General features: G+C 51.0%; 1 protein-coding gene across 23 annotated transcripts; it reads left to right on the forward strand.

Moving 5' to 3' along the window:
- On the forward strand, window positions 1-27971 carry CCL25 (C-C motif chemokine ligand 25). Of its 23 annotated transcripts, none has more exons than XM_069591230.1 (8): window positions 6-205; window positions 1187-1329; window positions 23162-24259; window positions 24714-24831; window positions 26528-26645; window positions 26735-26871; window positions 27202-27321; window positions 27574-27971. In XM_069591230.1, exons 4-8 carry the CDS (start codon window positions 24759-24761, stop codon window positions 27579-27581), a joined length of 456 nt encoding a protein of 151 aa, XP_069447331.1. In that variant the 5' UTR covers window positions 6-205; window positions 1187-1329; window positions 23162-24259; window positions 24714-24758; the 3' UTR covers window positions 27582-27971. The 23 variants fall into 23 exon arrangements, with proteins under 23 accessions (XP_069447329.1, XP_069447331.1, XP_069447319.1 ...); XM_069591226.1 differs by having other exon boundaries at window positions 12-205; window positions 1187-1314; window positions 27571-27971; XM_069591225.1 differs by having other exon boundaries at window positions 18-205; window positions 27571-27971.
- Window positions 27972-27998: the final 27 nt, after the last annotated feature.

Below are 27998 nucleotides of genomic sequence, written 5' to 3' on the forward strand. Positions count from 1 at the left end.
CGGCTGGCGCCGCCTGCGAAGAGCTCGGCTGCAGGGAGAGACGCGGGTGGCCAGCGATGGCCGAGGAGAGGGCCCGCTGTGGCCTGGCCCACGGAGGCCGACGGAAGGCGGCGGCCGAAGGGTCGCTCCCCTTATCCTGGGCATGGTGTGTGTCTCGCGCCTGTTTATCCTGCCGCCGCCTCGGCCGCCGTCACCAATCTGCAAGGTAGGAACGGTCAGCGCGCCTGGGCTGCGGTGACAGAACCGGGGTTCGAATCCCGGCTCCGATGTTTCCGCACTACGTGCCGTTGGGTTGGGGTTACGTCACCTCGCCCGGACTCAGTTTCCTTATCTGGTGTAGTGAAGAGGCGGACCTGGGGACGTGGTCAGTGTTCCATCAGTGTTGATTATTAGAGCTAACGGGTGCCCAGAGGCTCAGCCTAACGTTCGTTCATTAAAATTTAATTGACCGCCTACTATGTGCCAATCACTGTATTGGCAGCGAACAGGCGAAAATACCTGCCTCTATTTGGCTGACATTCTGGACTGACGCTGTCCATGAGAAACGTAGTGTTAGTCGCTCAGTCGTGTCTGACTCTGCGACCTCATGGACTGTAGCCCTCCAGTCTCCTCTGCCCATGGGGATTCTCCAGGCAATAATATTGGAGTGGGTTACCATTTCTTTCTTCAGGGGATCGAGCCCGTGTCTGCTGCACTGCACGCAGATTCTTCACCGTCTGAGCCACCAGGGAAGCCCATGAGAAATGAAAGGAAAGTGAAGTCGCTCAGTCGTGTCCGACTCTCTGTGACCCCATGGACTGTAGCCTACCAGCCTCCCCTGTCCATGGGACTTTCCAGGCAATAGTGCTAGAGTGGATTGCCATTTCCTTCTCCAGCAGATCTTCCCGACCTGGGGATCGAACCCCAGTCTACCACTTTGTAGACAGACGCCTTACCGTCTGAGCCACCGGGGAAGTCCGGCAACCAAATGTTAGCCACATGCATAATTTAAAATTTCTAGTAGCCGTGTTAAAAAAAAAAGAAACAGGTGATGTTAATTTTAATAACGTGTCTTATTTAACCCAATTTATCTCCAAAATGCTGTTTCAGCCTGTAGCCAATGTAAAAATGTATGAGATATTTTTATGTTCTTTTGTTTTTTCCTTTTCTCTACATGCCTTTGAAATCTTGTCTTTTACACTCACAGCACATCTGAAATTGGACTGGCTGTGTTTCAAGGGCTCAGGAGCCGTGGTTACTAATGGCTACAGCATCGAACCATGCAGTGCTAGATACGGAGTCAGGAAGGAAATTAAGTGGATTCCACAGCAAGTGGTAAAGGACCGAAAAGTAAATTGGGCATGGGGTATGTGGAGTGGGAGTGGGGGTTGCAGTTTGAAAGAGGGCAGTCGGGAAGGTTGAGAAGGTCAGATTTGCAGAAGCACCGAAAGGAGTCAAGAACACTGAACAAACGATCATGCCGTTTATTGTTTTGTGCAGTGTTGTCCAATAGAACACTGTGCTCATGGGCATTTCTTTTTAATCAACACTGCCAAATTTAATAGCCACAAGCTCTATGTGGCCTTTGGGCACTTGACATGTAGCTGGTAGCACTAAAGAACTGAGCATTTAATGACCTTAATTTTTGTTGCTGTTGTTCAGTTGCTAAGTCATGGCCAACTCTTTGCGACCCCCATGACTGCAGCACGCCAGTCTCCCGTGTCCATCACTATCTCCTGGAGTTTGCTCAAACTCATATCCATTGAGTCAGTGATGTTATCTAACCATCTCATCCCCGGCCACCCCATTCTTCTTCTGCCTTTAATCTTTCCTAGCATCAGAGTCTTTTCCAGTGAAATCAGCTCTTCGCCAAAGTATTGGAGCTTCATGGATCATAGCTTTGTTGTGGTCAAGGGGCTTGCGTTAACGCAATAAAGCTTTGAGCTATGCTGTGCAGGGCCCCCCAAGATGGATGGGTCATAGTGGAAAGTTCTGACAAAACGTGGTCCATTGGAGGAGGAAATGGCAAACCACTCCAGTTTTCTTGCCACAAGAACTCCATTAATTTAATTTTTACTTAATTTAAATTTTGTCATGTAGAGCTCATGGCTTCCATAGTGGATGGCATAGATTTCGTCGAATGGTGACAAGTGCAGTGCTCTGAATTGAGCTATATATACCTCATGCTGAATGCTTTATGTCGGTTCTACAGAGCGCTCACAATAGCAGTGTAAGAGGAGAGCTACAGTCATTGTCACCATGATGAATAGTGGAGTATTGTGATCATTCACCTATGCTTTATCATTGCTATCGTTCGTAGACTTGACTTTTTAGAAGAATTTTAGATTTACAGAAATACTGGGCAGAAAACACAGAGTTACCAGTTTACCCACACCCAATTTCCCAGACCCTAGAGTCTTTCATTAGCAGGATACATTTGTTATACTTAACGAACCATGACTGATACATTCTTGTCAACCCTAGTTCATGTTTTGATTTCCTTTGTTTTTACCTAATGTCCTTTTTGTCATCCAGAATCGCATCTAGGATACCACGTTACACTTAGTTGTTTTCTCTCTCTAAAAAGAGATAATTGACATATAACATTGCATTAGTTTTGGAGTATACAACATAATGATTTGATGCATGTGTATATTACATAATGATCACCACAATAAGGTGGTTAAAGATTAACATCCATCACCACACTTAGATTTCTTTTTTTCTCTTGTGATGAGAACTTTTAAGATCCTGTCTTTTAGTTGTCCTGTCTCTTGAGTCTCCTTTTAGCTTTGGCAGGTTCTCCAACTTTCCCTGATTTGGATAATCTGAATTGTTCTGAGAGACCTGGTCAAATATTTGGTAGGATGCTCCTCTATTGGCATTTGTCTGGTATATTTCTTGTGGTAATCCTGGGATGATGGGTTTGAGGGAGGAAGACCAAAGAGGTAAAGGGCCATTTTTGTCATACCATGTCAAGGATACATACAATTGGGGACTTCACTGGTGGTCCAGTGGTTAAGACACTGTGCCCCCAATTCAGGAGGCATGGGTTTGATCCCTGGTCAGGGAACTAAGATCCTACAAGCGGAGCAGTGAGGCCAAACTGAAAGAAAGTAAGAGAATTCTTTTTTAAAAAAAGGATATGTACTATCAACTTTATTTATGCGTGTTGATATTGGCCTTCATCACCTGGCTGACTTAGTATGTGTCAGGTTTTTCCACTGTAAAGTCACTTTTCCCCTTTTCCTTTGGAAGGAAGTCACTATATGCAGCTCACATAGAGAGTGGACATGTGTGTTCCCCTCCTTAAGGGTGGATATTTACATAAATTAACTTGGAATCCTTCTGCATGAAAGGCTTACCTCTTCTCTCCCTGTTTATTAGTTTATCCAGTCATTTAATTAGATCAGTATAGCTTCCTGAATTGGAGACGGCAGTGGCACCCCACTCCAGTGCTCTTGCCTGAAAAATCCCAGGGACAGGGGAGCCTGGTCTGGGGTCACACAGAGTCGGACACGACTGAAGCGACTTAGCTTCCTGAGTATTTATTTATACTCTGGATTTTAAGCCAATACTACTTTATTTTGTTGCTCAAATTGCTCCAGCATTGGCCACTGGGAGCCCTTTCAGTTGGCTTCTTTGTTTTGTTTTTAATTTATTTATTTTTGGCTGTGTTGAGTCTTCATTGCGGGCTTTTCTCTAGTTGCAGCACGCAGACTCCTCATTGCAGTGACTTCTTTTGTCCTGGAGCACAGGCTCTAGGGTGTGCGGGCTTCAGTACTTAGGGCTTAATAGTTGGGACTCTAGAGGCTTAGCTGCTCCTTGGCATATGGGATCTTCCCAAACCAGGGATCCAACCCATGTCTCCTGCATTGGCAGCCGGATTCTTTACCGCTGGACCACCAGGGAAGCCCTCCTTTGGTTTTTGACACACTCCTATCAATGTGTTTTGTTCGGTGGGTTTTTTTTTTTTGCTTGTTTGTTTTTTCTGGAGGACTTCCTTACTTTCTAGTACTGCAAGATGCTGTAGGTTCTTCTCATGTGTATTTCCTGATCCCAGCCTTAGAAGCAGCCGTTTCTCTAAGTCTCGTTCCTCTGATTAGAGCATGGTGTTAGAAACCAAGATCTGAACACTAGGAGTGCTTGTTGCTACTGCAGTGCTGTTTCTTTTAGGTCCCCGATGCTCTGCAGGCACCTGTACTTCAGCTGGTCTAGGCACTCAGCCCTGGGGATACATACAACAACGGCCCAGTGTGCATCCACCCTCACAGAGCTCAGTCAACCTGCGAGGACAGGCTTAGGAGGCGAGCTCTGACACTCAGTCGCCGTGCAACCTTGGGCAAGTTGTTTTAATTTCTCTGAACTTCAGCCTCCCCTTCCACGAAGTGGGGGTGCTTACAATACTTTATGAGGGCAGCATGAGAATGAAGTGAAATCACGCACTTTCAGAATCTCTGAAGTAGAACCTGGTAGCAAGTGCTTATTAATTGTAAGAAGAAATGACACAAATAATTTCAACCTGCAGAGGTCCAGAGTGCCAGCAAAGCGTGTAACAGGCGTACCTGACTTTGCCCAGGGGCAGCCAGGGGAGGCCTGCACAGTCAGTAGGGTGAGCAAAGGGGAGCAGGACGGTTCAGGCAGCAGGAACAGCAAGCACAAAGGCCCTGAGGCCCACAGGAGCGTGGCACACTTAGGAAAGGCCAGTGACTCACGGGATTGAGAGGGGCATGACACACAGGGCTTGATTGGCCATGATGAGTTGAGACCCTGTCCTAGGAGCAAGGGTGCTCCTAGGTGCGCATGTCTAGTAAGGACAGGGGTTTGAGTCTAGCCTGCCTGATCTCAGAGATCTTTATTTCCCTGAGATAGAAATTATTTGTTTTGTTTTTTAGTAAGAAGCATAGTTTTGGTTCTTAAGGGTCAGGGTTAGAGTACACTCCAGCCACTAAAATTCCGGACTGTTCTTATTGTGCCTTGAAGCCCATGCTGTCAGGGCCCATGTGATCAGGATGACTCCGTTTGGGTTCCTGCTCACGAGGACCTTGCTGCTGCAAGAAAGAAGAGGACATGTGGACACCAAGCCCAGGCAGTGTGACAAGGGCCAGGTCCAGAGCACCACCTTTCATGAGGACAGCCCTGGGCTGGAGGGTAGCAGGAGCCAGGGTCTGCCAGCCACAGGAGGGGGAGATGGGGCTTCCACACAGCTAGAGCACAGGTGCAGCTTTGCCCGTGAGGAGGGTTCACGGAGCAGTAGGTGTCTCAAGGAAAGAAGATGATAAGACGGGACTGGCAGGGTGTCTGTCTCTGGCTGTCAAGGACCCTAGAGAGTCAGGCAGAGAAGTTGGGATTTCATCCTGCAGACGAGGAGCCAGCTGACTACAGCCTGATTCCACCCACACCTTTTTTTTTACACAACCTGTGAGTTACAAATGATGTTTACATTTTTATTTTATTTATCTTAATTTTTTGACTGTACCACAGAGCGTGTGGGATGTTAGTTCTCCAACCAGGGAACCCAGGTCCCCTGCATTGGAAGCATGGGAAGTCTTACATTTCCAAATGTTTGGAAGAAAAACCAAAAGAATAGCATTTTGTGACATGGGAAAGTGCAGCTTCAGCGTCCCATCACGTTTGCTGGTCCCATGCCCACGCCTGTCATCTGTGTGTGGCCCTTGGCCACTTTCAGGTTGCAGGAGCAGATGCAGACTTGCTCAGATGGGGAGGCAAAGGCCTGCACTTCTGCCGTCACTGGTCTGAAATTCTTAATCCTGTGAATGCAGGAGGCCCATATTTTTTATCTTGCGTTGAGCTCTGAAAATTGTGCAGTCAGTCTTGGCAACAGAGACCAGATGGCCCACAAAGCCTAAAAGATTTACTGCAGGGCCCTTTTCAGAAAAAGTAGGCTAGTCTTGCTGTGATGGGCAGAATAACAGCGGTCTCTGGGAACCTGTGTCCCCTCACCTAACAGAAGGGACTCTGCAGATGGGATTAAGTTGAGGATCTGGAGATGGGCAGGCAGTTGTGGATTATCTGTATGAGACCAACATCATCACAGAGATTCTTATCAGAGGGAGGCAGGAGGGGCAGAGAAGGAGATGTGAAAGTACAAAGAGAGGACAGTGATGTCGCTGATGTCTTTGAGGTTGGAGGAGGTGGCCACGAGCCACGGGATGCGGACGGCCTCTAGTGGCCAGAAAACGGATTCTCTGCTTCAACTGCCAGGACTGCAGCCCTGCCAGCACCTTGATCTTAGCCCAATAAGATTGACTTCGGACTTGTGACTGCCAGGACTGTCGAATAATAAATGTACCTCGCTTTAAGCCACCAAGATTGTAGTAACTTAATACAGCAGTCACAGGGCCCCGATATGCCTGCCGTAGGCAATGGGCAGCTGAAAGAATCTTTCAGACAGAGAGAATTTTTTATTTTTATTTTTTAATATATGTGGTTTTTGATGTGGACCAGTTTTTTAAAAGTCTTTATTAAATTTGTTACAGTATCGCTTCTATTTTATGATTTGGTTTTCTGGCCACAAAGCATGTGGGATCTTGGCTCCCAGAGCAGGGATCAAACCTGGGCCTCCTGCAGTGGAAGTGTGGGGTTTTAACCACTGGACCACCAGAGAAGTCCCCAGCCAAAGAGCATTTTAAATGAGACACTTAATGTGATTCTTTGCTGATTTGTTAGAAGGAAGGGCCCCAGAAGCAATCGTGGAATGCACACTTCAAAAGAGGGAGTGGGGGCTGTGAAGACAGCCCCAGGGAGGGCTGATGGAGCAGGTGTAGGGCAGGATGTGGAGGGGAGGATTCCAAGTGTCTTAGAAGTGGAATCACCAGGACTTGGAGACAGTCAGGTGTGGGCAAGGCAGTAGCCCAGTTATTAGGCACAGGAGTGGGGAAGCCATGACACCTGGGCCACTTTCAGGGCTCACAGTGTGGGTGGGGCTATTTTGGGGACATAGAAGTGAGTTTAGGGACTTCCTGGTGGTCCAGTGGTTGAGATTCCGTGCTTCCAGTGCAGTGGGCATGGGTTTGATCCTCGGTTGTGGAACTAAGATCCCACTTGCCTCATAGCTCAGACAAAAAAGAAAAGTAATAGGTTTTATTGTCAGGGGAGCCATTTACTGGTCAGCCCCCAAACAGAGCTGAGGCATCGAAGTGGATCACCCATCCTGAGGACAGAAGCCGGGAAGCCCGGCTTCTGGAAGAATCTTCCAGCACTGGAGCTCTTTGGGGGCCAGACTTCAGTCTGATTCCATTACTAGTGCTGAGTCGGTGAGTGATGGAAAAAAACAGGAAGCTGTATCGACGTGTCTGTGGACGGTTGAGTTTGTTTTCAGTGGGCAACTCCATTGGAGTTCATGGCCCTGATAACTCCAGAGTTGGAGGAATGGGTAGCCAGGGGTTCCTTCTGGGCGTGGGTCCCCTGCGCTTCCTGCCTGTACACATTTCTGACCCAGAGAACCTGACCTGGAGCGGGCACAGAGCTTACATCCAGGAACTTCCATGTGATAACCTCCCAAGCCTCTGTTTATTTGTAAAAGATGAGGGGCACTGCCACCTCCAGGACACACATTGAGCAGGGCAGCTGAGGCCCAGGACGACCACCCTGGCACAGGCCCACAAAGGAGATTCTATGCTCAATGCCCGCGAGAACAGGAAGGGAGGGGTCCCCTGCTTGTCTGAAAGGCAAGCTCCCCACACACCACGGTGCAAGATCACGTGAGTCAGTGACCTGAGTGAGCTTGGCGAGTGCTGATTCCCAGAATTACCTTGCTACCTTTCTAGATTTGACCATGCCCCTTCCACTGGGCGTTCTTCCAGCAAGAGCAGCAGTGGCATTTTATCTCCCATTGTATCAAAGGTTAGAACAGGCCCTGTGACTCCAATTCCAAGGGTCACTATTGACAGTGATCACTTTCACTTTTCCTGTCACTTCACCCACCTCTTTCCTGCCAGTAACTGGGAAGTAGCCACTGTGTAATTTTTTTTCATGTTTAAGATTTCTATTTTCCTTTAAATCCAGCTTTTATTTTTTATGCCATTTGGGTTCTCCTTGACCTGTCTCTACGTGTTTTACATGTATATGTTGGGCTTTTTGCAGTACTTCTTAAAAAAAAAAAATTACACAGAAATTCAATAGTTTCCAACGTATCTACAAAGTTGCACAAACCTCACCACCACCTATTCCAGCACATTCTCATTGCTCCAGAAAGGAACCCCAGGACTTCCCTGGTGGTCCAGTGGCTAAGATGCCAAACTCCCAATGCAGTGGGCCTGGGGTTTGATCCCTGGTTAGGGAACTAGATTTCCACATGTTGCAACTAAAGATCCTACATGCCGCAACTAAGATCTGGTGCAGCAAATAAATAATTTTTTTTAAAGGAACCCCCATGCCCTTTGGGCTTCCCTGGTGGCTCAGATGGTAAAGTATGCCTGTAGTGCAGGAGATCTGAGTTTGATCTCTGGGTCAGGAACATCCCCTGGAGTAGGAAATGGCAGCCTACTCCAGTATCCTTGCCTGGAGAATCCCATGGACTGAGAGTCTGGCGGGCTGCAGTCCGTGGGGTTGTAAAGAGTTGGACACAACTGAGCGACACAACTAACATCATTCATCCATGACCTTTTGCAGTCCCTCCTCCAGCCCCTGGCAACCACTAGTCCACTTTCTGGCTCCGTGAATTTGCCTGTTCTGATGCCTTTATATGAATCCTACAGTATGTGGCCTTTTGTGTCTGAACATCATGTCCTCAAAGCTTGTTTCTGTTGTAGCATGATTCAGTACCTCATTCATTGTCAGGGCTGAATAATATTCCTGGTGTGTGGCTGGACCACAAGTTGACCCATTCATCCATCGATGGACATTTTGGGAGCTGTTTCTACCTTGTGGCTTTAGTGAACCGTGCTGCTGTGAACATTTATAGACAAGTGTCTGATGGGATGTATGTTATCATTTCTCTTGGGTAGATGTCTAAGACTAAAGTGGCTGGCTGACAAAGTAACTTTATGAGAAATCACCAGACCGTTTTCCTCAGTCTTTTCTTTGTAAATGAGATGGAGACTTCATGCCTGTCAGTCACTGGCAGGTGCTCAGTTGGCTGTGACCATTCTCCAGCCCTGCTCCTCATCCAGCATCCCATGGGAAGCAGGCAGGGCCCCTTGGGTTTGCCAAGGTGCCTCCCACCTGCCCCAATGTGCAGGGGCAAGGGTCCCAAGGATGGACTCATTACAGGCCTCTGCCCCACCCTGTAACTCCCACATTCCATGTAGCAGGAAACCCTCAAACCATTCAGCTCCCCAGATGAAAAATTCGAAAGCACTGCCAGCGGCATCTCTGGGAGCCTTCCACATGGGCTAACCTCTGATCATGCATGGTTAAGAGTGAGTTGTACCAGGGGAACAAGCCAGGTGTGTTATCAGCTATTAAAAGCTCATGCAAATTGATAAGAACTCAAGGAGCAAAGGTCAGAAACAGTTCACCAGGAAGAAAGAGTTGACAAACCTCAGAATGGCCCTTGGGTGAGGGCTGGTTAAGGCGAAGACCATTCCATTGCTGCCAGGACCTGGACACTGGCTCCTCAGGATGGTAGCTGGGGTTACCAGAAAATGACAAAACCTTCGGAAGCTAATTCCCCAGCATCTTACAAGTTTCATGGTCTGACCCTGTGGTTAAACCACCGACAAGTGTCCTGAGCCCGCAGTGGAAGGGCTCTACTTAACAGCCTTTAAAGAGTAAAAGGTTGGCAGTGATCTGAATGCCCAGTGTTGGCAGCTGGCTTGGGAACTGCTCTAGAAATGGACAGGAGGCCTGCGACCACATGGAGTAAGAACGCCACCTGAGCGTGGCCAAGCCCTGTGCAGAGGCAGTTTAATCCTCATCATAAGCCCCTGCATTGGGTCCCGTTAGATGGACTGAGCAGAATGCAGATGAGAGCAGGGTGGGAGCTGGGGAGAAGGGAGGGGCTGGGGAGATGATTTGCATTGCCCACTCTGGGGAAAGAGTACCCAGCTGGGGTGGGGGGTTGTGGGTTCACTGCGGCATCTTTGGGGTGTTACTTCTACCCTTCCAGCCAGGCTCCAGTGCTTTAAGATGCTTGAGCATGGAGGGGAGTGGGCATCCTCAGTGGTATGGTTAAAGTGAGGGCTTCAGGGACTTCCCTGGCGGTCCAGTGGTTAAGACTTTGTGCTTGCTATGCAAGGTACACAGGTTTGATCTTTGGTCCAGGAACTTGGATTCCGCATGCCAAAAAAAAATTTTTAATTAAAAAATAAAATTAAAAAATATTGGCACTTCTCTGGTGTCCAGTGGCTAAGACTCTGTGCTTACAATGCAGGGCCCAGGTTCAATTCTTAGTTAGGGAACTAGATTCCCACATGCCACGACTGAGTTCTCACGCTGCAACAAAGATCGGAGATCCTGCATGCTGCAACTAAGACCTGTTGTGGCCAAATAAATAAAACTAAATAAATACCGAAGTGAGGGCTTCAGGCTCACACGGGAGAGGGAGGAAACCGGGCCCATGCTCGCCTTGCTCCCACGCCATCCCCAGGCACCCGGCGATGGGCTGCTGCCTTCCTCAAGGGCGCCCTGCGAGTGCAAGTTCACTGCTGCTAAGTCGCTTCAGTCATGTCCAACTCTGTGCCACCCCATAGACGGCAGCCCACTAGGCTCCCCCTTCCCTGGGATTCTCCAGGCAAGAACACTGGAGTGGGTTGCCATTTCCTTCTCCAGTGCATGAAAGTGAAAAGTGAAAGTGAAGTCGCTCAGTCGTGTCCGACTCTGTGCCACCCCATAGACGGCAGCCCACCAGGCTCCCCCTTCCCTGGGATTCTCCAGGCAAGAACACTGGAGTGGGTTGCCATTTCCTTCTCCAGTGCATGAAAGTGAAAAGTGAAAGTGAAGTCGCTCAGTCATGTCTGACCCTCAGCGACCCCATGGACTAAAGCCTACCAGGCTCCTCCGCCCATGGGATTTTCCAGGCAAGAGTACTGGAGTGGGGTGCCATCGCCTTCTCCAAGTTCACTAGGGCTGCCAAAACAAAGCACAGGCCAGGACTTCAGCAACAGACACTTACCTCCTCAGTCCTGGAGGCAGAAGTCCAAGGTCAAGGTCGGCTTCATTCTGAGGCCTCTCTCCTTAGCTTGCAGATGGCCATCTTCTCCCCGCATCCTCAACGTGGCCTTCCCGCAGTGTCCCTAATTTCCCCACTATAAAAGGACATCAGTGAAACTGGGTTCGGGCCCACCCTCATAACCTCATTTTTAACTCCAGTACCTCTTTAAAGGTCCTAAAGCCAAAGATTTAGGTAAAGGCTTCAACATACAGATTTTGTGGAGGACAGTTCAGCCTGGGGAGCATGCGATTCTACCATACCCACTCTGGGTGTGGCGGGGAGCTCGGGTGGCCCTCGTCACACACCGACACTGCCCAGTGTTCCACAGGTCATGGGAATTCTGGGGTCTGGTCTCCCCATTTTCTGGTGGATAGAGCAGACCTGGAGCTCCAGTGGGAAGATGGGGAGCCGGGCCTCAAGAGCTCAGTCTCAGAGGCTTGCCAGTGGGGCGGGGATAGGGGGGCTGCTCATCTCCCCAGACCAGCCCCCCCTTCCCCCAGGAGTAGGGGTTTTCCTGGGCTCACCCCCAAGGAAGTCCCCCTGAACACATGCTCGCCTCCCCCTCCTCCGCTTGTCCAAGCCGTTGTGCTGATGCACTGGGGCTTCTTTACCCAGGTCCCCGTGGCCCTCTCTCCCAGCAGCCTCTGGTCCTTTCCCCCAGAAGTGCGGTCACTAGGCCTGTTCCAGCACAGGGTCTGGTTAAGTGAAAGTGAAAGTCACTCAGCCATGTCCAACTGTTTGCTACCCCATGGACTATACAGTCCATGGAATTCTCCAGGCCAGAATACTGGAGTGGGTAGTCTTTCCCTTCTCCAGGGGATCTTCCCAACCCAGCGATCAAACCCAGGTCTCCCGCATTGCAGGCAGATTCTTTACCAGCTGAGCCACAAGCAGTCAGCAAATGCGAGCCCTGCCACCCCTCCCTCATCTCCAGCACCCAGTAGGTGTCAAAGTTCTGCTGACCTAGTGAACCAGCAGCCAACCTTTCTCTCGAGGGCCCACAGGTAAGACACCAGCCCAGGCTTACCATGTCTTGGCAGAGTCCACCCTATCCCCATCCCCCCACCATCAGGCCACCCAAGCTGGGTCCTCTCCTCAGTGTGCAAGATGGGCACCCACTCCTGCCCTGGCCCAAGGAGGACCTGTCAGACTCCAGGGACCCGTAGTTGAGGGATGTTACCAACCTGAGCACAGCGGGGTGTGGGGGTGGCAATAAGGAGCTGGAGGGGGCACCCCAGCCCCAACTCACCCCTCTTCCTGTCAAAAGCCCCATCACCTCCTGTCTGCTGTCCCGTGGGTGAACTGGCTCGTTCTCCACCTGGTGACCAATCCAGCATCCTCAGCACACTGCCCGCCTCCTGGTGCGGCAGGGAGCAGAGGCCTGAGCAGATCGGGGCTGGAGCGGAGGGTGGGGAGGAAGCATGGCTCCCCAGCTCTGTGTCCCTCTCACTCCCAGGGCCTCACATTCCAGAGGTAGGAGTGTTCAACCCTCACATGGGCTTCCAATCCAGGGCGGGCCAAGGGTCAGAAGGAATCAGAAACTGCTTTTCCCTAGCAAGGTGGGGCAGGGGTAGATAGGCCAAAGGTTACTGAATAGAAACCCTCCATGGGGGAGAAGGGGGGAAGCTCCTGTGGGTCTGGATAGACAGGACCAGAAAGTGGCTACAGCAGGGCTCCTCCCTGACATTGGGGCCAGAGGATTCTTCCTGGTGGAGACAGGACCAGGCCTTGTAGGATCTGTAGCAGCATCTCTGCCTCCTTAGCCTCCCCACCGCTGCCACAACTGTGACAACCTCTTCTCTCTCCAGACTTGGGCAGGTGGCCTCTCCGCTGGCTTTCTGTGCTCATGTTAAGGGCCCTCAGGTCACATCTGGGTCAGGTATTCAGGGAGCCTGCTGTTTTATGTGTCTGGTTCCCTCTGCCTGCTGTTCTCTGTTCTCCCACCCACCCTCCCTTCCTGCCACCTTCCAGAACTGAACCTTTTCTCGGGTGACCTCAGCCTGCAGCAGCTTGAAGCAGGATTTCAGTTCCCAGCTGGAGAATGAAGTCTGGCTGCAGCAGTGAGAGCACTGAATCCTAGCCACCAGACCCCCAGGGACCAGTGGCCGGTGATAAGCCCCTGGCCCGTCAGCTGTGCAGAAATGAACTTTCACACAGAGACAGAAAGTAGTGAAACAAGAGAAGTGCTTATTAGGAGGAAAAAGGGATACATGTGGATAGACACACGGGTGGGCTCGGAGAAAGACTCACACCCTTGTGGTAATTTGAAGCGCTTTTATAGGGCATTCATCTGGGTTTCCCGTGGCCAGTCATCTTGCTTTGTCTGGTTCTGAGCCTGTATTGGGTGATCTCAGTGTCCTCTCCTGTGTGCGTGCACATCTCTTAGCCAAGATGGATTCCAGCAAAGAGGCCTATGGGTAGGCTAACATTACTTAGTACGAAGTGGTGCCCTTTCTCTTGACATCCAAGGAGCCATTCTGTGCGTGCATAGTTGGGAAGGTCTCCTTGACTTTGAAAATGAGGAATGTGTGGTCTTTTACTTGGACAGGGCCCAGCTTCTCTCTTGCTTCTGCTATTCTGGAGTTTCAGTCCACAGGGGACAAACTCTGGCTGCTCAGCCTGGGGCCCATTCGTCTCCTGCCTCAAGTCTGCACATCACTTCCCCTGAGGAGCGTTCCCTGTCCTCCCTTAGGAGTTTGCCCCCCATGAGTGCTGTGGGAGGCAACAGAATTCCCTTTCCCCAGGATGTGATGGCCTGATGCCCAGAACCTGGGGGTACATGGTACTGCACAGCAAGGGGACTCTGCAGGTTGATCAGGCTGAGGCTCTGGGCAGAAGAGGTGATCCTGGACCATCAGGACGGGCCAGTGTTAATCACAGGGGTTCTTATGAAAGGGAGGCAGGAGGGTCCAGGTCAGAGAAGGAGATGTGATGACAGAAACAGAGGTCAGAGACAGGTTAGAAGAGGCCACACTGCTGGGTTTGAAGATGGAGGAAGGGGCCACAAGCCAAGGGATGCAGGTGGCTGTGAGAAACTTGGAAAAGGCCTGGGAACTGATTCTCCATGAGAGCCTTCCAGAAGGAACTGCTCTGTCAACACCTTGATTCCAGGACTCCCAGCCCACTGTGACTTAGAATACTGGGAGGCAAGGCTACGGTGGGCCAGACCGTCTCAGGCTTAGAACACCGGGATGGGGAAACAGACACAATGGCCAGTTTCCCTCCGCAAATGAAGAAAGCTATGCGTATAAAGCCACCAAGGCACAACCTGCTTCTTGTAGCTGACTTTGACAGGCTTCCCAAGTTCTCCAATATGTCCTTGGCCAATCCTTTTCCCTTCTCGCTAGGAGAAGACTTTTCTGATTTTTACAGCCAACCTCTAAGGGAAATAGTATGGACCTACCAGAAGCAGAAGATATTAAGAAGAGGTGGCAAGAATACACAGAACTATACAGAATGGCCCAGATAGCCATGATGATGTGATCACACCTAGAGCCAGACAGTCTGGAATGTGAAGTCAAGTGGGCCTTAGGAAGCATCACTACGAACAAAGCTAGTAGAGGTGATGGAATTCCAGCTGAGCTATTTCAAATCCTAAAAGATGATGCTATTAAAGTGCTGCACTCAGTATGCCAGCAAATTTGGAAAACTCAGCAGTGGCCACAGGACTGGAAAAGGTCAGTTTTCATTCCAATCCAAAGAAAGGCAATGCCAAAAAATGTTCAAACGACAGCACAATTGCACTCATCTCATATGCTAGCAAGTTCAATTCAGTTACGTTGCTCAGTTGTGTCCAACTCTTTGCAACCGCATGGACTGCAGGTTGCCAGGCTTCCCTGTCCATCACCAGCTCCAGGAGCTTACTCAAACTCATGTCCATTGAGTCTGTGATGCCATCCAATCATCTCATCCTCTGTTGTCTTCTTCTCCTCCTGCCTTCAATCTTACTCAGTATCAGGGTCTTTTCCAGTGAGTCAGTTCTTTGCATCAGGAGGCCAAGGATTGGAGTTTCAGCTTCAGCATCAGTCCTTCCAATGACTATTCAAGACTGATTTCCTTTAGGCTGGACTAGTTGGATCTCCTTGCTGTCCAAGGGACTTTCAAGAGTCTTTTCCAACACCACAGTTCAAAAGCATCAGTTCTTCGGCACTCAGCTTTCTTTATAGTCCAACTCTCACCTACATACATGACTACTAGAGAAACCAAAGCTTTGACTAGACGGACCTTTGTTGGCAAAATAATGTCTCTGCTTTTTAATGTGCTGTCTAGGTTGGTCATAACTTTTCTTCCAAGGAGCAAGCATCTTTTAATCTCATGGCTGCATTCACCATCTGCAGTGATTTTGGAGCCCAAAAAAATAAAGTCTGTCAGTGTTTCCATTGTTTCTCCATCCATTTGCCATGAAGTGATGGGACCAGATGCCATGATCTTAGTTTTCTGAATGTTGAGTTTTAAGCCAGCTTTTTCACTCTTTTCTATCACTTTAATCAAGAGGCTCTTTAGTTCTTTTTCACTTTCTGCCATAAGTGTGGTGTCATCTGCGTATCTGAGATTATTGATATTTCTCCTGGCAATCTTGATTCCAGCTTGTGCCTCATCCAGCCCAACATTTCTCATGATGTACTCTGCATATAAGTTAAATAAGCAGTGTGACAATATACAGCCTTGATGTGCTCCTTTCCTGATTTGGAATCAATCTGTTATTGCATGTCCAGTTCAAACTGTTGCTTCCTGACCTGCATATAGGTTTCTCAGGAGGCAGATCAGGTGGTCTGGTCATCTCTTTAAGAATTTTCCACAGTTTGTTGTGATCCACACAGTCAAAGGCTTTGGCATAGTTAATAAAGCAGAGTAGATGTTTTTCTGGAACTCTCTTGCTTTTTTGATGATCCATTGGATGTTGTTAGCAAAGTAATGCTCAAAATTCTCCAAGCCAGGCTTCAACAGTACATGAACCGAGAACTTCCAGATGTTCAAGCTGGATTTAGAAAAAGCAGAGGAAGTTGCCAACATCCGCTGGATCATAGAAAAAGCAAGAGTTCCAGAAAACATCTGCTTTATTGACTGTGCCGAAGCCTTTGACTGTGTGGATCACAACAAACTGTGAAAAATTCTTAAAGAGATTGGAATACCACACCACCTTACCTGCCTCCTGAGAAATCTGTACGCAGGTCAAGAAGCAACAGAACTGGACATGAAACAACAGACTGGTTCCAAATTGGGAAAGGAGTACTTCAAGGCTGTATATTGTCACACTGCTTATTTAACTCCTATGCAGAGTACATCATGCAAAATGCTGGGCTGGATGAAGCACAAGCTGGAATCAAGATTGCTGGGAGAAATATCAATAACCTCAGATATGCAGATGACACCACACTTATGGCAGAAACTGAAGAAGAAGTAAAGAGCCTCTTGATGAAAGTGAAAGAGAAGAGTGAAAAAGCTGGCTTAAAACTCAACATTGAAAAAATGAAGATCATGGCATCTGATCCTATTACTTAATGGCAAATAGATGGGGAAACAATGGAAACAGTGACAGACTATTTTCTTGGGCTCCAAAATCACAGCAGATGGTGACTGCAGCCATGAAATTAAAAGATGCTTGCTCCTTGCAAGAAAAGCTATGACCAACCTAGGCAGTATATTAAAAAGCAGAGACAAAGGTCAAGGGGCCACTGTTTACTTTGCTGACAAAGGTGTGTCTAGTCAAAGCTATGGTTTTTTCCAGTAGTCATGTATAGATATGAGAGTTGGACTATAAAGAAAGCTAAGCACTGAAGAATTGATGCTTTTGAACTGTGGTGTTGGAGAAGACTCTTGAGAGTCTCTTGACCAGCAAGGAGGTCCAACCAGTCAATCTTAGAGGAAATCAGTCCTGAATTTTTATTGGAAGAACTGACGCTGAAGCTAAAACTCCAATCCTTTGGCTACCTCATTTGACGAACTGACTCATTGGAAAAGACCCTGATGCTGGGAAAGATTGAAGGCAGGAGGAGAAGGGGACAACAGAGGATGAGATGGTTGGATGGCATTACTGACTCAATGGACATGAGTTTGAGTGAGCTCCTGGAGCTGGTGATGGACAGGGAAGCCTGGCGTGCTGCAGTCTATGGGGTCTCAAAGAGTCTGACACAACTGAGCGACTGAACTTACTTCAAAGGGAAAACGAGTCTTGAGTTGCAGAAGTTCACAGCCAGACATATGATCTTTGAGGCACCTCAAAGCCTTCTGTCAGCAGCTAGAATCCCAACATAGGGTTTGTGTGGCCTCAGCCCTCTCCAAAAGGGACCAGGGCCGAAAACTTGGGAAAACGCTCTTGACACAGCGATGACGGTCGACACAAAATGGGTTGTGTCTCTGAAGCCAAAGGAGGCGACAGTCTTAGGGGAGGGGTGGCAAGGGGCCAAGGGTGAGGGGCCGCTGTTAGGCTTCAGTGGGAACCAGGGCAGGAGTCTAAGAGTGGGAGGTGATGGGGGGACAGAGGCAGGAGAGAGACACCAGAGAGACTTGAAGGCTGTCCTTGGCATTCATCCACTGCCAAAAAGGCATGGCTGTGAAGCAGGCAAGAGGGGATGACAGGTGATGGAGAGGAGAGAGGTGATGAGCATACTCATCATGGGTTTTATTTTCTGTGTTTTAGAATGTTTTGACATCTGCCAGCCTTGCTGATCTGGGACAGACTGCCCTTACAACAATCCCTAGAGATAGCAGGTAGCTGGGAGCAAGCCTTTCTGATGCAGGGCCACCAATCCTGAGCTCAGACTCCAGGCAACTCTGTTTTAAGGTCTCACACTCATGGGAAGCAAAATCCCCCTGCCCTGGTTCCCCCAGGGAGAGGTATTATACCAGACAACTGTGGAGAGCCACCCCGCCCCTGGGGCCAGCCGAGTGTTCAAACTGGCCAGTCCCAAATCTCTTACCCTGCCTGGCCTGGCCTTCCCCAGGGAAGCCACAAGAAAGGCTCATTCCCTGCTTTCTCCTTGCTCCTTCTGTCTCCCTACTGACTGTGGTGGTTCCCCAAGTTTCCCAGCATGGTGTGTTACGCCCCCTCCTCTTGGGATCTATGAGCAGCAAACGGTCTTCTCTATCACAGTTTTTAAAAATACTAATCAGCTTTTGGTTGTGCCAGGTTTTTGATGCTCTACACGGGCTTTCTTTAGTTGCAGCAAGCAGGGGCTACTCATCCTGCCAGTGCACAGGCTTCTCATTGCTGTGGCTTCTCTTGTTGCACAGAGCATGGGCTCTAGGCACACGGGCTTCAGTAATTAGCACTCACGGGCTCTAGAGCTCAGGCTCAGTAGTTGTAGCACGTGGGCTTAGTTGCTCCTCAACATGTCGGATCTTCCCAGACTAGGGATGGAGCCTGTGTCGCCTACACTGGCAGGCAGATTCCTAACTACTGGACCACCAGGGAAGTCCCCCTTATTGTGATTTCCGTGGGAAGGGTTGAGTGAGGCTGGGTAAGCAGGCTTAGGACTTGCTAGTGTGAATCATTTCAGCAGGCTCTGGGATATAGAGCCTGTCCCTAGTTGTCTACTGCCTGGCCCTGGGGCGACTCGGGCTGGAGAGTAGTGACCCTGAGTGTGGGAGCCTGATAGAAGAGGGGCTTAGGGTATGGGCTCTGGACTGGCTGGTTTGCATATGAAAGGTACCCTTGAAAGGAAGCCATTACTGTCTCTGGGAATCTGCTAGCCCTGGGAGAGGTAGTACCTTCAGGATCAGCAAGTCCCCAGCTGTCAAAACAGAATACAAAAGACACGCTGGGAGCCTAGAGGTTTTTAAAGCCGTGAAATATTCTGTATAACACCATAATGGTGGGTAAAAGTCATTATACATTTTGTCCAAACATGTAGAATGAACAAGGGCTTCCCCTTGTGGCGCTCATGGTAGAGAATCCGCCTGCTAATGCAGGAGATGCAGCTTTGATCCCTTGGTCAGGAAGATCCCCTGGAGGAGGGCATGGCAACTCATTCTACTGTTCTTGCCTGGAAAATCCCATGGACAGAGGAGCCTGGTGGGCTACAGTCATGAGACCACAAAGAGTCGGACACGACTGGAGTGGCTGAGCACATGTAATGTACAACAGCAGACGTGAACCCGAATGCAGACTCTGGACTTTGGATGATAGTGATTGGTCGGTGTAGGTTCATTGCCAGTAACAAACGTGCCTCTGAGATGCAGGCTGCTGATAATGTGGGGCAGGGGATGTATGGGGAATCTCTGTACCTTCTCTTCAATTCTGCTTGGAAAATTAAACTGCCCTTAAAAAAAAAAGTCAATAGAAAATGAAAGAAAAGAATGTAAAATTTTGAATTGACCGTGATCTGTGGCTGGAAATGCACTGTCCAATAGGACAGACACCAGCCACATGTGGCTATTCAGTGCTTAGAATGTACTGAAACTTTTCAGTAAGCCATGTTTTGAACACTTACTATTCAAAAAAGGGAAAATACCTCATAAATCATTCTTTGATTGCATGTTGAAATATTATTTTGGCTTGTTGTTGTTGTTTAGTCGCTAAGTCATGTCTCTTTTGCAACCCCATGAACTGTAGCCCGCCAGGCTCCTTCTGTCCATGGGATTTCCCCAGGCAGGAATACTGGAGTGGATTGCCATTTCTTCCTCCGGGGGTTCTTTCCAACCCAGAGATCAAACCTGCATCTCCTGCTTTGGCAGGCAGATTCTTCACCACTGAGCCACCAGGGAAGCCCATTATCTTGAATAGATTGGGTTAAACAAAATACATTATTTTAAAAAAAAGACATGTGTAATACAGTTCCCAAAAAGTATATGTGGAATGAAGGAGTCAGACCTCAACTTGGGATCTGGCTGCCACTTACTTGGTAAGGTAACTTAACCTCTCCAGACCTCAGATGATTGTTTTTTCCCCTTTCCAGTGGGGATAAATATTAATCCCATTGCGCTTGCTGTCACCTCAAGTCACTCTCTTTAGAAGAGCCCAACCCATCCCCGCATCTTCCTGCCACCTCCAGATCTGAAGCAGTGATGCTTGCCTCCGAGGATCTTGCTTCAAAACTTGCTGCCTGTCTGCTCTGCACTGCTTACCCAGGGCACCCAGCCAAATGCCTGGCATACAGTAGGTGCTCGCCACCTGTTTGTTGAATGAATAACAAATAGCCCCAAACAGATGTTTGATGAGGATCAGTGACATCGCCATCCCTCTTCTTAGCTGGGGGACATCTGCTTGCTCACTCCAGTCACCCTGGGAACGTGGCTGATATGTAACAGGTACCCAGAGACCTGTGTGGAAGGGCTGAATGGAGCTCAGCATCCTTAAAGTGAAAATTGCTCATTTGTGTCCAACTCTGTGACCCCATGGAATTCTCCAGGCCAGAATACTGGAGTGGGTAGCCTTTCCCTTCTCCAGGCGATCTTGATCAAACCCAGGTCTCCTGAATTGCAGGCGGATTCTTTACCAGCTAAGCTACAAGGGAAGCCCAAGAATACTGGAGTAGGTAGCCTATCCCTTCTCTGGTGGATCTTTCCTACCCAGGAATCGAACTGGGGTCTTCTGCATTGCAGGCAGTTTCTTTACCAACTGAGCCATCAGGGAAGCCGCAGCATCTTCATAGGGATTCATACCCCTCTCCTCAGGACCCACCGCCCTCCCTCCCCACATCACCCCTGCCCCAGCTGGCCCAGCCCCCGCATGTTCAGTAGGTGCAGGAGAAACACAAGGACTGAGGCCACGACCACTGGTGGTAGCCCGAGTACCCTGCCAAGGTCCCCTGGAACACAGAGGCAGCTGGTCAGTACGGGGAGGGAAGCCCTTCAAATCTGACTTTTCAGGAGGCAGGCCAACCACATGGGGAACACAGTAAAATGGGTCACACAGAACTAAGTCCCTGAAAGGCCAGAGGCTTGCAAGCCATCCTTAAAAGTAAAAAAAATAGCACTTTTCCTTCCTTCCTCCAGTTGCCTGGCAACCACTGTGCATCTGGACCAGAGTGAGAGGCAGCTGGGTACAACCAGAGTCCAGGCCTGGCAGACAGGATACCCGGAGTCTGGTGTGTGGAGTCAGGACGGGGCGGGGTGGGGTGGGGATGGCATCCCAGCGGCTTCCCTCAGAGGCCACCTGAACCAGGACCTGGAGGTACCAGAAGTTCAGGAGGCAGGCAGCATGGGGAGGTGGAGGTGGAGGTGTGACGCAAAAGCAACTGCAGGAGGCCCTCCACCCAGGATCCTTCTGATGAGCCCCAGGCCTCTGCTCAGTGGCCTTCCTCCATTAGGAGATGTCCCCCTTTCCTTCACAGTATTTAAGAAATAAAAGTCGGATTTTCCTGGCCAAAGAATAAAAAATAAAAAGGGTGAAAAAGGGCCTCTCAGACCCTCAGTCTCCTTCTCTGTAAAATTGGTCAACTGTTATGAGCACCTGGGAGGTCCTCCAGCAGAGAAATGAGAGTGAGCCAGGTACCCAGACCCCCCAGGGGAGCTCACTCCAAAGGCAGTGGTTGGTATTTCCCTTCACCCAGCGACCTGGCTGCCCCATTCTGCAGTCTGGCCATCCGAGGGGTGTGCTGAGCTGTGCCCCTGCCCCCTACCGCTCACCCTGCACTGCATCCTGTCCTGCGGACCCTGGGGTCAGTCCCTGAATTTGAATTTGGCTCAGCTGCAGGCTGGCGGTGACACAACGGCCTCATGCTCAGAGCTGGGGACTGGGGAGCAGAAGGCGGCTTTGTCCTCTGCGCTGTGTTCACACATGCAGAGAAGAGGGTCCCCTCGCTGGAGACAGTTTACCCTGACCACCTCCAGGAGCTGCGGGAACACAGGCCTCCCCTTTCTCAGCCGAGCCCTGACCGTGGAGGTCAGCAACTGCGATCCTCGGAACTCCAGGTCTCCACCCAGGGCCGTTAGTCCTGAAGCATCTTGTCCGCCGCTCAGACACTTGAGTGCAAAAACCCCTGCCTGCCCTGCGTGCTAGTTCCTCAGACCCCTTGCTCCCTTTTAAGGCTGCTGGTGGGACCAACTGTGAGCGGCGGGGAGGTGGGCTTGCTCACGGGGAATCTCCGCCGCTACTGAATAACGCCACGTCTTGGCCGCTGCCCGCCGATCGGGCAGGCAGGGACGGTAAGCCTTAGCGGGGAGGCTGGCCTCGGCCCGCCGCGCCGCGTCCCCAAGCCCGCAGCCACGCGGAACCGCGTCCTGGAGCAGCCTCACCTACTCCGGGAGCGGCCACGGCCACCGGCGCAGGACCGCTGGGCTCCCGGCCTGTGAGTCCGTAAGCACCGCCCCAATCAGAAAGCCCCGCCCCGGCGCTCAGTGTCTGTCATCAAGGCCCGGCCCCTGCGCCAAGCCCCACCCATTTAGCCACCCGACCTGGCCCAGGGAGTGGGTGAGGGGCTCCGCCAAGGTTTCCTGGTGGAGTTGGAGAGATGAGAAAGGGGTAGAGTGTCATAAATGCTCCGAACGGCCTATAGCTAAGGAAATCGACAATGAAAAGTTACAGACGATCAGCTGTGAGGCTTCTGCAGCGTCCCCTTCCCCACTACCTGCCGCTCCTCCGCCCCCACGGCCCCCCCCTCACCCCCCTGTTCCGGGTGGACCACGCTGACCCTGGAAAAAAAGAAACTCCTTCTAGGTGGGTGCCTGCTGGCGTGGTTACTTGGAGCTCCCGCTTTTCTTCCGAAGCCAGAACATTACTGTGGTCCTTATTCTCAAGATAATATTCGGGGAAATTCAGTTGCATATATTGCACTGTTAAAGATGTGGTAAAGCGTCTGCCTGCGATGCGGGAGACCCGGGTTCTATCCCTGGATTGGAAAGATCTCCTGGAGAAGGAAATGGCTACCCACTCCAGTATTCTTGCCTGGAGAATCCCACGGACAGAGGAGCTACAGTCCATGGGGTCGCAAAGAGTCAGACACGACTGAGCGAGCTTCACAGCTTCACTTTCTCATATATATATATATATATATATATATATATATATATATATATATATATATATATATATAGAGAGAGAGAGAGAGAGAGAGAGAGAGAGAGAGAAGTCATTGTGGCTAATACATGAGTTAACTTGAATTTTATTATTATTATTATTTTTAGGCCATGGCACTCAGCTTGAGGGGACCTGAGATTCCTCACCAAGGATCAAACCCCAGGTCCCCTGCATTGAGAGCTGGAGTCTTAACCACTGGACCACCAGGGAAGTCCCCTGTTAACTTAAACTTGATGCTAACTAAAGCTTGTTTGTGGCTTATCAACCTACATTGTACATCTGCTTTAATTATTAAAGAAGAGGACGCATTGACCAGAAGTCAAGGATGTCCATGTTCAAAATAAAGATTAAAGTCCTTCCTGGGATGCCAGTACTGGTCCTCCTCTGATAATAAGACTCACTTCGCAGGTGTCAAGGTCATACTGACTCGCCTCAAACGTGCTGCTCTGTTCTGAGACCTTGAAGAAATATCTCCCTGACTTTTTTGACATTCTTTGTTCTGACAAGACACAAAATTACGCTGAAAACCCTGCTTCTTTGGAGCAGTTTCACAGAGTAATCTGGGAAGCAGGCTTCTGGGCTAGCCCTGTCTGGCTCAAAACTCTTCTTTTTTTTATTATCATTTTTGATGATTTTTTTTTTTGCACGAGACATTACCTATTGAAAGTGTACCATTCCATGCTGTTTACTATATTCAGAGTCCCTCCACCACCACCACCACCATCTAATTTCAGAGCAAAAGAAATCTATACTGTTCCTTTCACCCTCAACCCCATTCTCCCCTCCTCCCAGCCTATGGCAACAGCTGATTTTACTTTCTGTTTCTGTGGGTTTGCCTGTTCTCAAAAAACAGGGCTTTGCTGTGACACAGTAAGTCACCCCCACCATATGGAAGAAGAGAAAAACGGAATGAAGTCAAGGCCCCACGGGCACAGGTGGCTGGGGAGCGGAGAGAAGAGATGAAGGCTCACCCCTGCTCTAGGCAGCCTGAGTCCTGCCTGGGGGAAGCCAGGGTCCACCTGGAGGTGCAGCAAGAAAGGAGCCAGGAGAATGAGGGGAAAGGCCCTTCAGGGAGAAAGCCAGGGTGCTGGCTGAGGGGCTTGGAGGGGAGAAGGCGAAGCTTCAAGGGGGCTGGCTAAGTCAAGGCTGGGTCTGTCGACCTGCACCCGTCCACCTCTCACCCCCATCCAAGCAGTTCGTTGAAGGTATCGTTTCCTGCCCATTTCTTTGATTTGGATCCTTTTGCCCCTGGCCCCCAACTTCTGCCAAGTACATCATGACATTGGAGAGAAGAGAGAAAAAAACGGAGAGAAGAGAGGAGGGCAGGGCTGGAGGGAGAAGCCAGGAGGTGGAGTGGGAGGGGAGACAGGGAGGAGGAGGGAGGGCGGAGCGGAAGGGTGGGGTTCCGTCTATAAAGGGTGAAGCCTGCTGGCCTGGCAGGCAGGAGAGCTCAGGTCCACTCCAGCAGGCGCCAGCTCCAGGGACCCCATAGGCTTTGGTGAGTCCTCCCCGAGATCGGCAGTAGGTCCCTGCAGCACTTGTCCCCATCCCATGCCACCTGCCTCCCTTGCAGCGGGGCCTGGCTTGAGATGGGGGTGCTCCCGGTGCCTGCCGCTGTCCATGTTGGGTCCTCATCATCCACCCACCTGCTCTCTCCAGTTAATCCTCAAGGTAGGTGCCAGAGGGGGAGGACCAGCCTGCACTATGAATCCATGGCTCCTGGTCTGCCTGATGGCCTGCTTCGCAGTTGCCTGGGCTCCCACTGTCCACGCTCAAGGTACTGTCTCAGTTCATCCCTCCCCCCTCTGGAGTCCCCTCTCCCCATCTTTCCTGTGCCTCCTGCTACCAATGTGCTTCTCCCCTCCTCCAGAAAGCTCCCCTGATCCCATCAGCACTGAATCCATTCTCTGATGGACAGCTCCCCCACCAGGCATGCAAAAACTCGCAGCATTTGTGCAGCTGCTTGGGGGTGATGGTCCTCAGCCTCTCCTTCCAGAGCCCCTGGGTGCCTCCCCCACAGTCCATGACCCAAGGCATCCCTCCAAACTCCAGCCAACCCAGGAACTATGGGGAACAGACGGCGGCATGGCTGCTTACCGCCCAGGACACATTGCGGTGACCTGAGCCTGCAAAGCCCCTAGGGGTAAGGGGGCGTTGAGATCAGAACCTGGGAGCCCAGTGAAAATGGGTCTCCGTCTTGGCTTCCCCCACCCAGGCTACCTGTGTGGTCTGGCCTTTATGACCCCGAGTTTTTTCATCTGCCAAGTGAGGTTCCAAATTCCCACTGCAGAGATGGGACGTGAGGAGCCAGTTGGATACTCCTGGCCCAGTGCCTGGCAGCTGCTATGATAACGACTACTGCTATTAACGGGGAATTCCTCTCCTCCTCTCCCGAGAATAAGCACTTGAGGATATTGGGGACCAAAGTTCATTCCGAATGCTCCCCCCCCCACAAGTGTCCCTCAGCTTTGCCACTGTTTTCTCCATCCCTGTGGGCCTGAGGAGGCAGCTGAGCCCCAGCAGGTAGCCAAGCAGAACCCCTGGCCAAGTGGAAGCCCCATGGCCCCACCCACCTGCCCCACCTGCCCCTCATTAGGTCTGAGAGGCCCTAGCCCTGCCCCAGCAGACCTTAGCCTTTGCCCAGGATGGGGCTGGGCCTCGTTCTCATTGTCCTCTAATAAGAGGCCCATTTCAGGAGCCAGGCCCAAACTGGGCCCTTTGATCCTGGGGGCAGGGTTGCCCCCAGCCCCAGGGAGCTTCCTGCCTGGTGCTGCAACACCATCCTTCTAACTCCACTGCTCCCTGCTTTCTGGTCAAGGTGGGGATAGGGGGAGCCTTCAAGTCCTCCCCGAGCCCCTCCCGGAGGTCAGGTGTGGCCCCTGGAGGCAGGGATTGGCAGAGGGATGGATCCCAGGGGACCCTGAAGGCCCAGCACTGTCTCCATATTAATTCATCCTTTGCTCATCCCACCCTCTCACCCTCCCTGATACTTCTGGCACCAGCACCTCCACCTCCAACCGTGCCCCCTCCCCTTCTCAGGGCATTGCACCCACTCCTTGCCCTCTGCACCAGAGCAGGAGTGGAAATGGTCAATTTATTTCGTGGTCTTGGACGCTTCCCAGCTGGGGCCTGTGGGGCTCTCTCCAGCTCCTGCCAGCTGTCCCTTTGTCGAGGGCCAAAGATGAGCCCAGCAGCCACCTCACTGTCTATGCTGTCCCTGGGCCTCCACAGTGCCTAGAAGGGTTGCAGTGTGTGCGCCCGGATAACTACGTCTGTGGGCATCCCTGCAGAGCGCATGCGCGGCCGCACAGCTCAGTGGGGACATCCCTGCAGGGCACCTGCGAAACCGCAGGGCGCATAGGTAGCCGCACATGCGCGTAGGTGCCATGTCTGTGGACGGCCCTGCAGAGTGTGTGAGTGGCCGTACGTGCACGTGCTCAGACTTGAGACTGTGGGCGGCTGTGTGGTCGCAGGTGCCTTTGAGGACTGCTGCTTGGCCTACCACCACCGAGTCAGGCTGTCCTTGCTGCGACAGGCCCAGAGTTACTATCGCCAGGACGTGAGCGGGAGCTGCAACCTGCCTGCTGTGATGTGAGTGGGACCGTGGGGGAGTCGGTGGGGGCTGTCACGCAACTTTCCTCTCCACTTACATCCTCACCTGGGCATCCCCATCCCTGCAGATTCTTCTTACCCCAGAGAAACAAGATGGTGTGTGGGAGGCCAGGGGCCAGTTGGGTTCAGGCTGGGATGAAGATTTTGGATGCCCGGAAAAAGAGCCGGTTAAACCACCACCCCAGCACCTGGAGAAACTTCCAAGGTGGGTGAGACCCCAGGCCAGCATCTAAGAAGTCCATCCTCCCAGCTGTGGCCCCTGAACGTCTCAACCCTTGAAGGAGGGGACAACAGCCAAGTCCCTGACAGCTGCCTCCACCCCAAGGAGAGCCAGGGGTGGGTGAGTGGGAGGCTGAAGGAATGTGCAGTGTGTTAAGTCAATACACTTTCAAATAGCTAGAGATGGAAAATTCAAGGAAATAGGAAACTCATTGGCTCAAATAACCAGTCAACATGAGGCTTCAGGTTTGGGTGGATCCAGGTGCTCAAAAGATATAGGTGGCACTCTTTTTCTATTTCTCTTGCCTTCTGACAGGCCCTCACTCTGGGGTGAGGAAATTGAGCTCTGGAACCTCAACACTTCCATTGTCGAGGTTTAGCGGCCCCACCAGAAACAGCAAGAGGAAAACTTCCCTCCTGTCAACTGCTAATCCAGGTTGACTCTTGGTCACGTGATCACCCCTCCCCTTGTGCCTCCGTCCCACCCCCAACTCCACCCCATCAGTGCTGCAGAGAAATGAGGGCTCTCAGATCAGCCCCACAGGTTCATATGGGCGGGACCTAGGGGGCTGATCATTACCCTGCCCCTGTCCAGAGAAATGCCAGGCATGTGAACCAAGAGCTGCAGGGCCCCCCTCACTCCACTCCAGTCCTCCTCACCTGCCAACCCCTCTGATCCCTCCAGCAGGACCATGAGCCCACACTACTCCAGGATCTACCCACACAAGATGGGCTGGACCTCTCTCTGCCACAGTCGTCACTCTGCGGCCTTGACTGCCCCAGCCACTCTGTCCTTCAGGGCAAATCTCAACCCCTGTACCTGAGGCTGTGCTGGGTCCCTCCCTGTCACCCCTGCCACCTCCTGTTCCTCCAGCGACGGGAACCAGGGAGCCCTGTTACTTCAAGCTCCGCGCCTGCTCCAGACACCAGAGTCACGCCTGCCTGGGTAACCATTCTTGGAAAGAACCGTCGCAATCGTTGCCTGCCTGCAGACACACCTACCCGCATCCCTCTGGGTCCTTGCAGAGCTTCAGTTCTCTCCCAGGATGTGCTTCTAAAACTTTTAAATAAACTGTTGGGACACCATGCTTGTCTTCGTCACCTTTCATTATG

Source organism: Ovis canadensis, chromosome 5 (assembly GCF_042477335.2).
Source record: "Ovis canadensis isolate MfBH-ARS-UI-01 breed Bighorn chromosome 5, ARS-UI_OviCan_v2, whole genome shotgun sequence".
In the NCBI taxonomy this organism is placed as follows: domain Eukaryota; kingdom Metazoa; phylum Chordata; class Mammalia; order Artiodactyla; family Bovidae; genus Ovis; species Ovis canadensis.

Bases quoted from the DNA above. Each gene is read 5' to 3' on its own strand.
- CCL25 (XM_069591234.1), top strand. From the start codon at position 24,606: ATGCCACCTGCCTCCCTTGCAGCGGGGCCTGGCTTGAGATGGGGGTGC. The intron at 26,646-26,734 runs GTGAGTGGGACC...CCATCCCTGCAG, and splicing joins TGCAACCTGCCTGCTGTGAT to ATTCTTCTTACCCCAGAGAA. The intron at 26,872-27,201 runs GTGGGTGAGACC...GCCTTCTGACAG, and splicing joins CACCTGGAGAAACTTCCAAG to GCCCTCACTCTGGGGTGAGG.